General features: G+C 40.2%; 1 protein-coding gene across 2 annotated transcripts in view; it reads left to right on the top strand.

The window, feature by feature from the left end:
- The window catches only part of tafa3a (TAFA chemokine like family member 3a), a 98771-nt gene that overhangs the window by 62937 nt on the left and 19715 nt on the right, over positions 1-16119 (top strand). Inside the window, exon 1 of one of the 2 annotated variants that reach the window (XM_044215030.1) lies at positions 4062-4285. The exons of the other annotated variant lie outside the window; for it this stretch is intronic. Coding sequence (XP_044070965.1) covers positions 4150-4285 — 136 coding nt within the window. The 5' untranslated portion in view covers positions 4062-4149. Of the gene's footprint in view, positions 1-4061; positions 4286-16119 lie in introns of those variants that run through there. 2 annotated transcript variants of the gene reach the window in all.

Raw genomic sequence — 16119 nt, 5'->3', positions numbered from 1 at the left:
CATCAGTGGCCGGCCACACTAATGCTGTTGTGGCTGAATGGGAGAAACTCCCTGCAGCCAGGATCCAAAATCTTGTGGAAAGCCTACTCAGAGGAGTGGAGGCTGTAGCATATGAATGGTTTTGGTTTGAGGTGTTCACCAATCACAAAGTGTAATGATCAAGTGTGTCCACATACTTTTGACCATGTAATATACTTTTGTTTTGGCCATTGCAACTCATTTAACATCATTCATGGGAAATCACATGTTTACTTTTCACCTTCTCATGTGACAATCTAATCAATACATTAAATATTTTCTGAATATATTTGATGATTGTAGACTGACAGTAGAGTAGTAAATCCCACTTGTTTGACTGCAAACATGTTGGATAAACCATTTAATCTTCGGGCTTACATCGCTGTCTCTGTGCTTTTGCATTTGTCCCGCTCTTGTGGTTTGTGCGCTTATTCCTGTGATTTATTAGGAGAGAGAGAGGGGGCCAATACAAGTAGCTGGGCCATGTTCTCCTCGGGCTGCACTGACTCTTAGGTAATCACGCAGCCTGTCCCTGAGCTACGGAGGTCAAGTCAAGGTGGGCCCAATAAACAAACCTCTTTAGCCCTTCTGTTTATAGGGGGGGGGGGTCTTTGCCAAAGCAATATGAACCTTTCACCATAGCCTGACTGGAGCACGCTGAGTTTACAGCGCACACACATAACCCCTGTAATAAGACCACTGCATCCCCCAGAGCACCATCTGCATTCATTAGCTAGTCATGAAAGAGTGGAGAGGAAGAGGAAGGGCGAGAGAGGAGAGTGGTCTGGAGAGAGAGCGAGAGTGATAACAAGTACCTTTCGGCTGTACAATTTTTTTTGGACCTGCCGATAGGAGTTAGACTGATGATGTGACCAGGTCACCTCATTATACAGCTATTTAGATACTTGGATACTATTATTATTTATTTAACAGTAACTCACTCTGTCTCATTTAAAAAGCAGCGATCAAGCTCTCTGTGGTTTGTTGGTCAGTGTCTGCGAGGGCAAACACTGAAATGTGGTAGAGAGGAAAACAGGCGTGAAAAACACATTTCCCACTGAGGCTGTGTGATGCAACGTGGCAGTAGCTCCCTCTTCTTGAGATAAAAACACTCTAAGCAGTGCCGTTTACAGGTCATAAACTCTGTTACATTTTTAAATATAAGGCATTAAGCCACATTGCTCATGGATAGCTCCACAAATTGGAATCAAAATGACTATGGAGCTCAGGTTTACACTGGGTTTAAATCAAGGTCCCGTTCTATATTCATACGCACACAAGGGGCCATGCTGCCTTATTAAGAAGATGAAACTGTGCACTGGCTCTCATTTGAATTCAGTGGAATATTTCCATATTTGCTTATGGTAGAGACTTTCTAAAAACTGTGTGACGGACTCTAATGGCTCATTCTCAAGCTTATTTTCATGCTTCAAGGGATTTTTTTGTGTATTCTATGCAAATTAGCTTTAACTTTTTTCCCTCTTCATTTTCATTGTTTCATTTTAGGAACAAACTGATTCTCTGGAGCCCAAATTAATGGGAGAACATATCCAACATATACTTTTATTTTATTTTGCCTGACATTAACTTTTTTTTCCTCTCCCAGCTGTCCCTGTCAGATTAATTTTTGGAAGATTTTTAGGATGTGTTACATTAATAATAAATATTAATATAAAATATGCTTACTAGATAAATTAGAATTGTTTCCCTGTGTCAGCCTGGAGGGAAAAGGGCTGAGAAGAGAGCATTTCATGCTTGATGGGTCTTGATGAGAACGAGGCAACAGCACAGTACTTTTTTGTGTTTAAAGGCTTAGATTATTTTAGAAATTCAAAATAATATAATTTGTGACCCCAGTAGCTCTGGGGTAGATGTAGTCATTGTGTTTTGAACAATGCAAATATTTTTTTTTTGTTCACAGTGTACCAGTAAAGAAATATTAATAGGAAAATTGCTAGATGAAGTTTAGTTTTTATACTGCATGGTAGTCTTTTCATTTTATACTTAATCAATTTCTGTTTTCTTCCTTATTCACATTTATATGGAGCCTTAAAACTGACAAAATGTCGTTAAGGATTACCAGACAAGTCAAAAATATAACTAAATACATTAGTAAATAATATTGTTAGTTGAATAATTCAAATGGAGTGTAAAAAGAAATATAAAGCACTCTTCCATTTTAGGTAGATGAATGAAAATAACAAATAGAAGAATGGTGTCTGTGAACTTAGCGTTAGTTAGCTAATTTTGTTAGTGTTAGCTTCCTGGCTAAAATGAGTTTTTCAGTTATGCTACAGCAGTATGCAGTGCAGTACATGGATGATTAACATTACTTGGCTAGGTGGCTAACTGAACAGGCTAGTGCTCAGTGTGTTAAGCCATGGTGAAGACTCATTTGGTTAGTTACACTACTACACAGTTTTCCATGACATGGACTTTTTTGTGTGTAACAAGCTAATTATTCCAAATCATATTTTCAAAAAAAAAAAATATATATATATTACATTGCATAGTTGGGTTAAAATATGTGTTTTACTTTATATCGATAAATCTGATTCCAGACCAACAAAGTAAAAATCACCTAGTTACTGATTGTTTGTGAAGAATGCAAATAATGTTAATAACTTAATAACCTGCATCATCGTACTGACTACTTAAGCATCAGAGCTCTTGAAAATTGTCACCAAAGAAACATTGAGACTTTTTGCTTGTGTTTACTATAGCTAAATAGCAAACGAACGTTAAAAGACAGAAGAAGTATATATTTTTACACTGTTAATATTTCTTTTTACATTATTTAACTAGAAATCTTATTTATTGATGTATTCAGTTCATACTGTGTATGCCTGACATTTTACTAAATTTAATCAGTTCTGGGGCTCCTTCTGTAAAAAGTAGTGTCAATCAGGAAACATAGTCACTGCCAGAGGAAGAAAGGGACCAAATGTGAGCAATAGGAGAGCCATCAGATAAATTGTGCCTGATTGCAAAACAAGCCACTTGTTTTGTTTCTACTGGTTAATTAGTGCCTCATTTGCCAGTTCACTGATACAAATTAAGGCAAAAGAATTCAAGTGAGGAAACATTTTGGGGAAAGATTTTGATCCCAGCCAACTGGACCCACACTCACATTCACACCCTCTGTGCATTTTATACCTCATTATTTCTCATCAGGAGTTTCAGTACATCTTCTTCCAGTCAACTGGTCTGTAAGGAACCCTGTAATGCAGCATATATGTATATATATATATATATATATATATATATATATATATATATATATATATGCAATGTATATATATCAATGCACTGATACTGTATCTTGGTTTCTGTTGTTGTGTGGTAGCATATATCAGCTTGCTGCACACTCCTCAAAGCAGGTCAGTGTGGAACCCTTGCCCGGGGGTAGCATGACATTATACCAAGCGGCGGCGGAGCAGGTCACCCCCACCCTGGGGATGCGTGGGGATGCGGCTGCAGAGCATTCGTCCTGACATTTGGAGAGCAGGTGGACGACACAATGGTGGACGGAGATAGCGAGTAGAGGGAGATTGAGATGGAGATGTGGGGCTGTTTGAGATGCACTGTGGGGATGACAGGGGTCAGCTCGCCCCATCTCCCGGTGGCAGCTACCGAGATTAGAAAACCATCAAACGTCTTCTGCTATACGCATCTGAATGGCAGCTGTATAGATGAGCCATGAGTTGCTGCGTGTGGCCTGGGTTGTATCCTCTCTGTGTGTGGTTGTGTAGCCAGCGGAGGGGAGCAGGGGGATAGTGTATGTGCCAAGAGAATGTCAATAGTTTTATTAACATGCTTAGAGGAAATCAAAGTTCACTCCTGAGCTTGTTCTTTTAAACATGTGTACAATGTTATGGTGATAAAAATATACAAAATATTTTTATAGATCTGCTACTGTCATGGTTTGAGGGTTTTGAGTTTAGTCATTTTCCTTTTTATTTTATACACCCCCTCTCCTCATGTGTTGCGTAGCTTCACTTCCTGTCTTTGTGTTTTTCCCTCCAGTTTGCCCCGCCCTGATTAGTTTCACCTGTGTCTAGTTATCCTTCCCTCACTTGTGTATTTAGTCTGTATGATTCCTGTGTTCTTTATCAGTTCATCCCAGTTGCTATGTTGGCTCTTGTTATTGTTTCCTGCCATTTGGACCTGTATCTGCCTTCTTGCCTGTTATCTGTTTGCTGCTTCTCTACCTGCCTGCCTGCCAACCAACCTGTGTACCTGCCTGCCTGTCTACCTGTACCTGCCAGTAAGCGACTAATAAATCATTGAACTGCGCCTGTACTGTCTGCATTTGGGTCCTTTCCTTGTTCCCTGTTTGCCAACTCTTAACAGCTACGATGCAGAACTTAAAGGGAAATTCTGGTTTCATACAACCTTAGTGTAGTTTTGACCATCTTTATTATCAGCAAATGAATTGCCAAGATTTGGGTGACATGGTGACTTTGCTAAAAAGAAGTCCAATGGGGCAAGAAACACAAGCAATCAGAAATTTGAAAGAGAAAACAAAGATTGGTAAAATGATTACCCATCATTCAACTTTGATCTACCGTACATAAGCTCAAGTATCTACATTGTGTCCACATAGCTGCGAGGGTCAGTGTTAACTGCCCATGTCCACTTATCCACCCAGAATGACTGGACTGTGTGCACGGACTGTGTTAATAAGCTTTGCCTATGCAGATGCACCTAAGAAGTAAAAACAAAACCAAGTGTGTGTCTGCCATGTTGATCATGTCTGTTTTGGAGTATTATAAAGGTCTTTAGCATAATTGTATATGTATAGTTTTCTTATGCAATAAGGAATAACTTCAGTTTTACCTCCAGTTGTGGTAGTTTAGATCAGTGGTTCACAATCTTTTTTTTGTCTGATGTACCCCACAGTCCTGTCAGATGGGCTCAAGTCCCTCTTCATCATACCCCTTTTAGTATGGCTTCATGGAAAAATGTAATGTTTCACCACAGAGAAAACACAAAGGCTGTGGTGGTTCTGTGGCTGCACATATGAATCCACAAAATACATAGCAATCCTGGAATTGTCTGCTGTATGTTGAGGCTATGTCTCTTTTCTTTTTTTAATTCCAGTAGTTTGGTCAAGTTTGCGTTCATACTACTATCACATGGAGTGGCAGAAACTGGATGTATTAACCATTTAGCCATTATTTTTTTAGCTATGTATTTTGATTTCTCTGCTTGCCAGTAGCTGGAAGGTTACTGGTAATTGTCACAATATATGTATATGATAGTTAATCACACTAATTTGTAATCCTGGGCCTATCATTTGTAGAAGTACAGTTGCCATGTTTCTAGATCTTAGCAATTACTTTTGTGAATTATTATAGAAATTATGGCCAAGACACAACTTGTAATAAACCAAAATTTTATTAAACCTCTGTATCTGTGCTCTGCCTACATTAAGGCCAATTCACATCTGATCTGTATTTTCAAGCAAACGCTGACCAGGACAATAGCTCAGAGTAAAGTCAAGTTTCTGTGTTTCATTGTGGCAGATGGGACCCATACTGTGTCAGAATCAGATACGCCAGCAGTCTTCTATCTCCATTCCCTCTCTAATTACTGCTCAAATGTAAACCCATTATCCCTCGCCACATTATGAGTTACCTCTAGCTATTCCGAAACTCAAAGAAATGAGGATTTTTGGATTCTGATAGAAATCGAAGGAGAGCCTGGTGATAACGATTTAAGCTGATGAATGCAATTAGTGGAGAAGTGCTAACAGCATGGTGGTAATTGGGTCTTACAAACTAAAAGCCTGCCCTTACCCAGCAATTAGAGCAACCTCCTTTAAAGTTAGTCAATTGTATTGCTGTTAATGGTCTATGCTTGGTTGAAGCTTAGCACGAGGAGGTACAGTCCCCTTTCAAATTGGCCACGGCTCCATTCCTTGTCACAGGGTTTCTGTGCTTGGTTGAAATTTTAATGTGTTGATGAATTCTTGAAGTGATTAATTGTTAGTGATGGTGATTCACTGCTCTACAGACTGTGTTATATGAGAGGCTGTTTGATGTATGTTGCTACATAACATTAACTTTTGAATAAGTAACTTATTACAATGTATGTATCATAAAGAAGAAATAGTGCCATTGGTCAGCTTTGAAACATATTGTTCCTATGCTCTGGTAGTGTTGCTTATATTAAAAGGAGGAGGGGAATGCCGTAACTCTGATGCAGTCTCTTTTTATTTTCTGATGCCATGAATTATCAGCACATGTTGCCTTCTGTAGGATAAATATCACAAATCATTTGACTGAATTAAATGGTGTATAGACATATGATTCAAATCAGTGAGCTCACAGTGAAATCAATACACAGTGAGTCCATAGAAAGGTAATTCTTTGCCATTTTTCTATTTGTATACTGTATATATAATTTTTACTTCATGTACAATTAATCTTTGCACTTACTTTACTTGACCATAAGTGTTGTACACAAGTGTTTTGTGTTTGTGTTTTGTAGACCTATCGCCTATGCCTCAAAGAGTTTCCCCTCGGGGATCAATAAAGTATTTTTGATTCTGATTATGGATGACGTCTTTGAAGACTCTGTTCATGTCAGTTGACATTTCAAGTCAATTTTATGTATAGAGCGTCAATTCATAACAGAAGTTATCTTACTGCACTTTTCCTATTGAGCAGTTCTAGACCGTACTCTTTCTAATATTATTTACAGAGACCCAACAAATCCCACCATAAGCAAGCACTTGGTGACAGTGGCAAGAATAAACTTCCTTTTAACAGGCAGAAATCTTGGACAGAACCAGACTCAATGGTGGGCGGCCATCCGCTGCTGCCGTGTTAGGTTTTGAGAGAGGGAGATGGGGAGAACGGTTTTGGAGGGGTGGTGGAGGAGAGGTAAGCACAGTGCAAATACCACCTAGAATTTTTAAAATAGTAATAATGTAATGGTAGTGGTAACATTAATATTAATAAATTAATAATATTAGGAATGACAGCTATAGGAATAATAATGACAGTATTAGTAACAGAGCCAATAACAACAACTGTAGTAGCAGTTGTCGAGCAGGACGTTTGAGCTCATTAATATGAATCACATGTCTTATGCATTATATGTCACTCAGATACTTTGTGGTTTGCATGCTTCTTCAGGATACAAACCCCAAAATGGTCAAATTAAATAACAGCAAAATAGGCATGCATTTTCCTTCAGTTGTTGTCTAGTGCCTAGAAATAAAGGATGCTTTTGCTCTTTCCCTCATTCTCATATGGGTCATATAAGAGTCTTACATTAATGTTACTGTACAAAAGGTCATATTTTCTATTTGAACAAGCATAATGTTCTTAAAATGGCTACAGTAGAATGTGTGATGTGATACTTTTGTATTTGTTTGGTTAAGCAAGACAAAACATAACAGGTGACTTAACATTGACAGGCATGACATTACATACATAGATACATACAGTGAGACAAGCATGCAAGATGGGGGTTGATATGGTGGAGAAATTCATGAATGGGTGTGGTGCATATGTGATTTATTATGATCTAGATTTCTATTTAGAGAGGGAAGCATGTGTATACAATAAAAATGTAATAGATCAATAAAAGGGGAAAAAGAAAAGAGAGAGGTGTATGAAGAAAAAAATTATGGATTAATAGAAGCAGACAGATGCTGGGCAGATGTGTGTTTAAAGGGGACTAGGTGGAAAACAGGTGGAGTGGCATAAGGTATTGAGTTCCCCAGAGGAGAGGCTGCAGGGATTTGGTGCCATTCCCTGTGGAAGAGGGCATGAGGCTGTGGAGGGGAGGGCAGGTGATGCAGAAAGTTAAATGTATGTTAATGAAAGACGAAAGAAGAAAAAAATGTAGCATGTACAGGAAAAAAACTGACATAAACTCTGAAAATATTGATAGACAGAAAGGTTTATACAATAATTTGGTGCTGAGGTGATGACTTGGGGTTTGATTGGTGGTTCTGACTGCTCCCAGCACCATGCATCCTAAGCATGTTTTGCTTATGAATCAAAAAAATTCCCAATTTATGTCAGTGAAGTGGTAGCAGCATACCAGCATGGAATCACAGATTACACATCTGTTTCTCTGATGTCTGCTTTCATAGAATATTTCGAGCATGAACATATTGAATGAGCCACTGTAGGCTGTAAGAATTGTACATGTAAATGCTTAAGTTGATTTGTGTTATGCTAAATGCTCTACAAATTATTTCTAGCTGAGTGTTTTCTGAAGTAGCACACACACAGTATATGTCTATAGAGTGTATCATAGCAGTTTTAATAGCTTCGGAGAAGCAGGCCAGGATGTCTGAGTCGTGATGGAAACAGAAGCAGACAGGTGCAGCCATACTTACAGAAGCCTGAGACGTGTTAGTGCAGAACCAGTCAGATGGAGAACAGAAAGAAAGCCAGGCAATGATCATTGTATTTTCACTCATTTAACTTTTTAGGAAAGGTTTTCAAGAAAAGGGGTAACCTGCACACCTATTTTCATTTACACCATCAAGCTCACTACTATAGGGCATTTAAACTAGTGCAAGTTCAACATACAGACTTTTCACATAAAGCAGAACTGGTCTGAACTAATGGTCTGAGCAGATTGTCTGGTAGTTTGAGGGGTTTACAAATTCACTCTTAACCACAGTGATTAACCCACAGACTGATATGAGCTGCCCCTATCTTATCCAACATATTTGATATTTACAACCTGATGTCTGGATGGTTCCTGTGGTGCATCGAGATTACAGACTTCAAAGAACAACAGATACCCATTGAGTTTACAGTGAGTTCAGGCAGAAGATTAATAAATATAAGTTAGAAAGACTCAAGAAATGTATATCTCTCCGGCATGCTCCTAGTTAGTAGAAATGGTGGTTGATTAATTAGGAATCAGTCCTTTGCACTTGAAAAGCCTTAAATGTTAACCTTAATACCAGTACTCAAATCATCTTTACTCAAAGTGCCTGATTGGTAGTTGAGTCAAGTCGTCTCAATTAATTTAGAGAGCACATTTAATAACTAAAAATACTGATACGTGCTTTACAGAGAGGTTAAATGTACCTTTTTGCCCTAAGAGAGTGAATGGGGCAGAGGGAGAGCTGTGGGGCAAATATACGGCGTGTGGTGAAATGGACAGGTTCATGCCGGAGCACTTGAATAGCTTTATATGTATTCATACCACTTGCTCTTAGTATTAGATATATTATTATCTCTTATGTCCATCGTGATTAAACATCCCCCTTCACAAAATCGCACCTTCTAACTCCAGAACTTGCCAAAGAATCATCACATTTTTTAGTTTTCTTCAGTATCAAAGTTATCCAGTGATAGTCGTCTGATAATTCATGGGTACATTGCAAATAGGAACTGCTTAAAGCTAATTCGGCATACCAAAATGTAAGTAAATACAGGCTAAACAAACAGGGCTCAAGTTGTTGCCTAGTGTATCTATGGCAACGTTATGCTTCCTGTTTACATCCCCCAACGCATTATTGTAACTAAGCAGAAGAACAATATTCTTACAGCTTGCTTTGAGACATGTAACGTGTTCGTCATGATCAATTGAAATTCATCTTATGCCTTTTCTTTTTACCACTGGTTGTTGTAGCTCTGCCGTCATTAAGACCGTTGAAGGCTTTCCAACAGCTTGACATCTGTCTCTAAATTGGCATATAGTCTTATTTCAAGATGTGTGAGAGCATGTTCGTGAAAGTTTAATGTCCTCTCTAAACACTAATTCCCTGTACTTACTATTACAGATTTGCAGCCCCCAATCGTAAATATAACACATTTGCCTTAACAACTGTCCCCTGAAACCTCTTTTCCATGCAGTTTGATAGTATAAATCCTAACAGACATTTATGAGTGCTCATCTGTAGTCAGGCGATGTTGAGAAGGAACTCGTCAGCCGTTCAGCCTTGGGTAGTTTCCTTTTTTATTTTAAAGTAATGCTAACTCTATGGCCTAGTAGTTATTCACTCGAGGCTGGATACTGACTGAATAAAGTAAAATAAAAGCTTCTAAAATGCAGTCTATCAATTGCTTGCCTCCATCTTCCGGCTGCGCTCCATGACTTTTCGCCTTCTGGCTCACATCTCCCCAGGAATGAAATGCAGTGCCGAGTGTCCACATCGGACCATAAAAACAGCAACCGAGTCTGAGCATCAAGTTTATGTGAATGGACTGGAGCATAAAATGTAATGGGTGGAACCATTGGAGTTCTCCTGAAATGGCTTTTTTAAAAGGTTTGTCGACATATTTTTCAGCAAGATGGTCTATTAAAAAGAGGAACATTTATATTGAGCTGTCAGTGGGTGGACAGGTCAGATGCTCCTTTAATAGTGTCCTCGGGCGGCCCGCAATTCAACAGGGGATCAGTGCCGGTGGCCTCACCACTAATGAGTAAATATTGTTTTCCAGGGCAAGGTTTGATTTAGAGCAACTAGTTAAAAATACCTCTCAGTTAGCAAAATGGTTAATGTAATTACATGACAGTTTGATTTAGAGGAGAATAATCTGATCCTCAGTTATGAGTAATTTGAAGCAAACTATTCTTATTTTCAGACTGTGCTCGTTGCTCTACTTCTAACACAGTCTGTCTTCTCCTCCGTCTAATGAAGATGGATCCATCTGCGGTTCAGATCATTGTGGTTCTGTCATTGTTAAAGAAATGTACAGTTTAATTGGGGACCCTCATCCCCTTTTAGTTGTACCGATCCTCCATGTTTTATGACACTGTGCCTGTCACTCAGCTCTGAAAGGCATCAGTGGAATCTTCTCAAGATGAAAAAACATGGGAATCCAGTTGGAGAGTAGAGATGGCAGCTGTTTAGAGCAGACATGACATCTGCTTGACAGATAACCAGCATGTGTGCATGTCAGATGAGAGACCTGAGACATGAGTAGAGGATCTCCGACTTCTCTTTTGTCTGCCTCTGTGGAGACCAACACAGTCATGGTGAAGCTGGGCATGGAGCGCTAGTGGTTACACTTATAGAAAATCCACTTTCATGTTTTCAAATAACAAGGAAACGCTTTACTGAACAAATCTGCAAAGTCTACACAGCCAATACATTTTGGTTGTGTTCCCTACAATATCTGTTCAAGTCAACCAAAGCTTTTTTATGGTTATGTTTTTTGGTAACTCAAAGCATTTGGTTAAGGGAAAGATTTTGATCTTGGTTAAATATCAGAGCTTGAACCACAAGATGGGACCCATTAGCTTTTTCAATATTTAACCAAAACCATAATCTTCCCCTGACTTTAAAAGTATCTTATGGAGTTTGTAAACACAATTATGTTTACATTCAGTTACCTAAACCTAATCCAGGAAGCAATTATACTTCCACCGAAACATATTTGGCAAATCAATTTATTATAAACAAAATGTGTAGAAGAAAGGGTTGGCTATGAGCACCATTGCTCTCTGTCACAAAGTTTTCCCCCCAGCCATCCATGACCTTTAGCCACGTGTGTCCTGAAAAGAGAGGGACAGTTTGGAAAAATAGTTGTCTGCACAATATGTGCTGACACAGGCTAATAATGCACTATATCTCTAGTTGTTTCCATGCAAGATTAATATTATGTCATGAAGTAATATTGCCAATAGAAATATTCTAAATGTAGATGTTCTCATATGCCTATGATTACTATACACTGAAGAAATTAACTTCATTTACACAGTAATTTGTAAGAATTTTAAATTAATGTTGCCATATCTTCAGACCCGTTGGCTTCAATTAAATTCCCAGTAGCACAGAAAACAACTCAATAAATATAAATGCAATAAAAAAAAATACTTTTTTGCTAAGCTGCGTCAGAATGACATTTTCAGGCAATTGTCTTTTTGTCCTTTTCATATTATTGAACAAATCAGACAAGGCAAAGAATCAAGATAAGACGAGTTGCAGTTTCTGCTAGTAAAACCAAACAAGAATGATACTAGAAGTGATCTCTAATTGCTGAGTTTTTCTTTCCAGAATAAAACTTTTGACCAATAGTTAACGTTCTCTGTAGTTACATTACAACAAGAACATATAAGCCAAAACAAGACACTTCATCTAGTGTTGGTTCATAAAATTAAGTGGTAATTAAAGCTTCATATAAAGTTAGCAGCCCTTTTCTTCATGTGGCGTACCCTTCTATATTTAGAGAATATTTCCAGATCTGTATGTAAATGAAAATGTATGTAGTGATAGACAATCATGTGATACATGTGCCAGACTGTTTTCATTCAAGTACTTGCTGTAGATCATGAGAAAACCATAGAAAAATGTTCTATATTGTACTGTCTTGCAATGTTAAGATGAGAAATGCACACACAGTGTTATACTCTAAAAGTGGCAGAAAATCATGTGATGAAATGAGAATAAGATTATAATGGTTCTCTGATGGTGTGTCTGAACATCCCTTATTACATTTTCATTTACTGTCTAGAGAATGAGTAACTGTGTCAAGACAACACTTTCTTTGCAGAAGGCCTTGAGTCTGTGTATAAGTCTTTTTCTGCCTTTCTGCTGCTGCCACTGCTGTCCCTGGGTTTAATAACTTCAGTAGCCTTTCACTTATAAGGCTGTATGATTCCTTGAGGGACTCCAATTGATCAGTCAGTGGTGGGCTCTAACATCTTGGCAGCCAGATGAATGGTACTGACATGGACTTCATCTAAACCACTAAAGCATACACTTGGGGAATGTGCAAGCCCACTCATCTGTTTCTATATTCTTTCTCTCTAAAAATCATCCTTTGTGAGTCAAAGATTTAAAAAATTCTGCTGCTACCAGGAAACTGACCAATAAAAACAGCAAGCAATACTCACACTTTATTTTAGTAATTGAAAGTAGTATGATCTCACTGAATATAATATGCAACTATAATATCCCTTAACGGTAATTTACAGTATTTGTCAACCTGGTTGTTATTCTTATATTTTTGTCCAATATGACTATTTCACACACAGAGACACACACACACACATACATATATATATATATATATATATATATATATATATATATATATATATATATATATATATATATATATATATATGAAGTGAGCCAACTGACAGAGGCTGAGAGAGGTGCTATGAGAAAGCAAGTACCCAAGAAGTACAACCAGATGCCCATACCTGAAGCACTCGAAACTGCCAAACAAAGACTCCGAGCCTTGGCTAGCCGCCTAAAGAGATACACGAGAGATAATGAAGCCAGAAGAATAAACCGGCTGTTCGCAACTCAACCTGCGAAAGTGTACGCTCAATGGCAGGGTAATAACAGCAGAGCAGACCCACCAAGGCTGGAAACGGAACAGTACTGGAAAAGTATATGGGAAAGGGAGGCATCACACAACAGCGATGCACAGTGGCTGGCCGCCCTGAGAAAGGACCACAGCGACCTCCCTGAACAGAATCCAGTCACCATCACAGTGGCAGACATCCAAGAAAGAGTCTCAGGTATGAAGAACTGGACAGCACCGGGCCCTGACAGGATCCACACCTACTGGTTAAAGAAGCTCACTGCACTCCACGAGCGCCTAGCAGCACAAATGAACCAGCTGCTAAGAGATGGGACGCACCCTGAATGGCTTACTGAAGGGCGAACAATCCTGATCCTGAAGGATCCCGCAAAGGGTACAGTCCCATCCAACTATCGGCCAATAACCTGTCTCTCCACAACATGGAAGCTCATGTCAGGCATCATCGCGGCTAAGATAAGTGGACACATGGATCAATACATGAGCAAAGCACAGAAGGGCATTGGCAGAGGAACCAGAGGAGCCAAACACCAACTCCTGGTTGACAGAACAGTCACCCAAGACTGCAGAGCCCGACACACCAACCTGTGCACTGCCTGGATTGATTACAAGAAAGCATATGACTCAATGTCGCACACATGGATCACTGAATGCTTAGAGATGTACAACATCAACAGGACTCTGAGACACTTCATTGCAAACTCGATGAGGCTGTGGAAAACCACCCTTGAGGCCAATGGCAAGCCACTTGCACAAGTATCCATCAAATGTGGCATATACCAAGGAGATGCTCTGTCCCCACTGCTGTTCTGCATAGGACTGAACCCCCTCAGCCAAATAATCAACAAGACTGGCTACGGATACCGACTCAGGAACGGGGCCACCATCAGTCACCTCCTCTACATGGATGACATCAAGCTATACGCTAAGAGCGAGCGGGACATTGACTCACTGATCCACACCACCAGGATCTACAGCTCTGACATTGGGATGTCATGCGGGCTTGAGAAGTGCAGTCGAATGGTGACAAAGAGAGGGAAGGTAGTCCACACAGAAGGGGTCTCACTCCCAGAAGGAACAATAGCAGACATTGAGGATGGTTACAAGTACCTTGGAATACCACAGGCAAATGGCAACCTCGAAGAGGCAACAAGGAAGACGGCAATGGCCAAATACCTCCAACGAGTAAGGCAAGTCCTAAGAAGTCAGCTCAATGGCAAGAACAAGGCCCAGGCAATAAACAGCTACGCCCTACCAGTGATCAGATACCTTGCGGGAATAATAAGGTGGCCAAAGGAAGAGATACAGACCACAGGCGCTAAGACGCTCCTCCTCACCATGCATGGAGGGTTCCATCCCAAATCCAGCACCCTGAGACTGTACGCTAGCCGTAAGGAAGGCGGCCGTGGACTAGTGAGTGTGAGAGCCACTATCCAGGATGAAACATCCAAGATCCACAAGTACATCCAAGATAAGGCCCCAACAGATGACGTGCTCAGGGAATGTCTCAGGCAATGGGGAGCAGAGGAAGACGTGCTGGAGGAAGGGCCATCATGGGAGGACAAACCCCTACACGGGATGTACCACCGGAACATAACTGAAGTGGCTGATATCAAGAAGTCCTACCAATGGCTAGAGCGGGCTGGATTGAAGGACAGCACAGAGGCACTCATCATGGCTGCACAGGAGCAGGCCCTGAGCACCAGAGCAATAGAGGCCCAGATCTACCACACCAGACAAGACCCAAGGTGTAGGCTGTGCAAAGAGGCCCCTGAGACAATCCAGCACATAACTGCAGGGTGTAAGATGCTGGCAGGAAAAGCATACATGGAGCGTCATAACCAAGTAGCTGGCATAGTGTACAGGAACATCTGCACTGAGTATGGACTGGAAACCCCGAGGTCAAAGTGGGAAACACCTCCAAAGGTGGTAGAGAATGACGAGCCAAGATCCTGTGGGACTTCCAGATCCAGACTGACAGAATGGTAATGGCAAACCAGCCTGACATCGTGGTGGTTGACAAACAGCAGAGGAAAGCCGTTGTGGTTGACGTGGCAATACCAAGTGATGGCAACATCAGGAAAAAGGAACATGAGAAATTAGAGAAGTACCAAGGGCTCAGAGAAGAGCTGGAGAAGGCCTGGAAGGTTAAGGCAACAGTGGTGCCCGTGGTCATCGGAGCACTCGGGGCAGTGACCCCCAAACTGGAGGAGTGGCTACAGCAGATCCCTGGAAGAACACCAGACATCTCGGTCCAGAAGAGTGCAGTACTAGGAACAGCAAAGATACTGCACAGAACCCTCAAGCTCCCAGGCCTCTGGTAGAGGACCCGAGCTCGAAGGATGAGAGACCACCCGCGGAGGGTGAAGTTTTTATATATATATATATATATTATAAGATTTTCTTACCTTCTCCTTTGTAGAGATATGGGAAACAAGGACTCTGCCAACAAAGATTGTGGTCATGGTTAAAACAAAGCAACATTAATGTTTAGTAGGAGATGGGAATGCAAAGTTCCCAACATCAAAATCAGACAACCCACTCAACCATGCACCCCAACTGTTTTCCCTAAGAGGTTTTGTGGTGCTGTAACAACGTCATGCTACTTCCGTCTTAGCTTGTGACAGATAACAGTCAGAATTGCACAGCCACAAGAGGTCCTCATCAGGTAAACTTTAGAATAGGTAGTTTTAAGTATTTGAACAAATGACCAATGCTTTCGATTTTCTGGTGAGTCAGTCTTAGATCATCTCAAACACTTTTCTTTGAGTGGAGCAAAAGTAAACACAGAAAGTAGTCCCCTGGAAATTCCTGCAGCTGCTGTTGTGAACTGCATAGC

This window comes from Siniperca chuatsi, linkage group LG2 (assembly GCF_020085105.1).
Source record: "Siniperca chuatsi isolate FFG_IHB_CAS linkage group LG2, ASM2008510v1, whole genome shotgun sequence".
NCBI lineage: Eukaryota > Metazoa > Chordata > Actinopteri > Centrarchiformes > Sinipercidae > Siniperca > Siniperca chuatsi.
The sequence above is the reverse complement of the archived record's forward strand: the minus strand, read 5'-3'. Positions and strand labels throughout refer to the sequence as shown.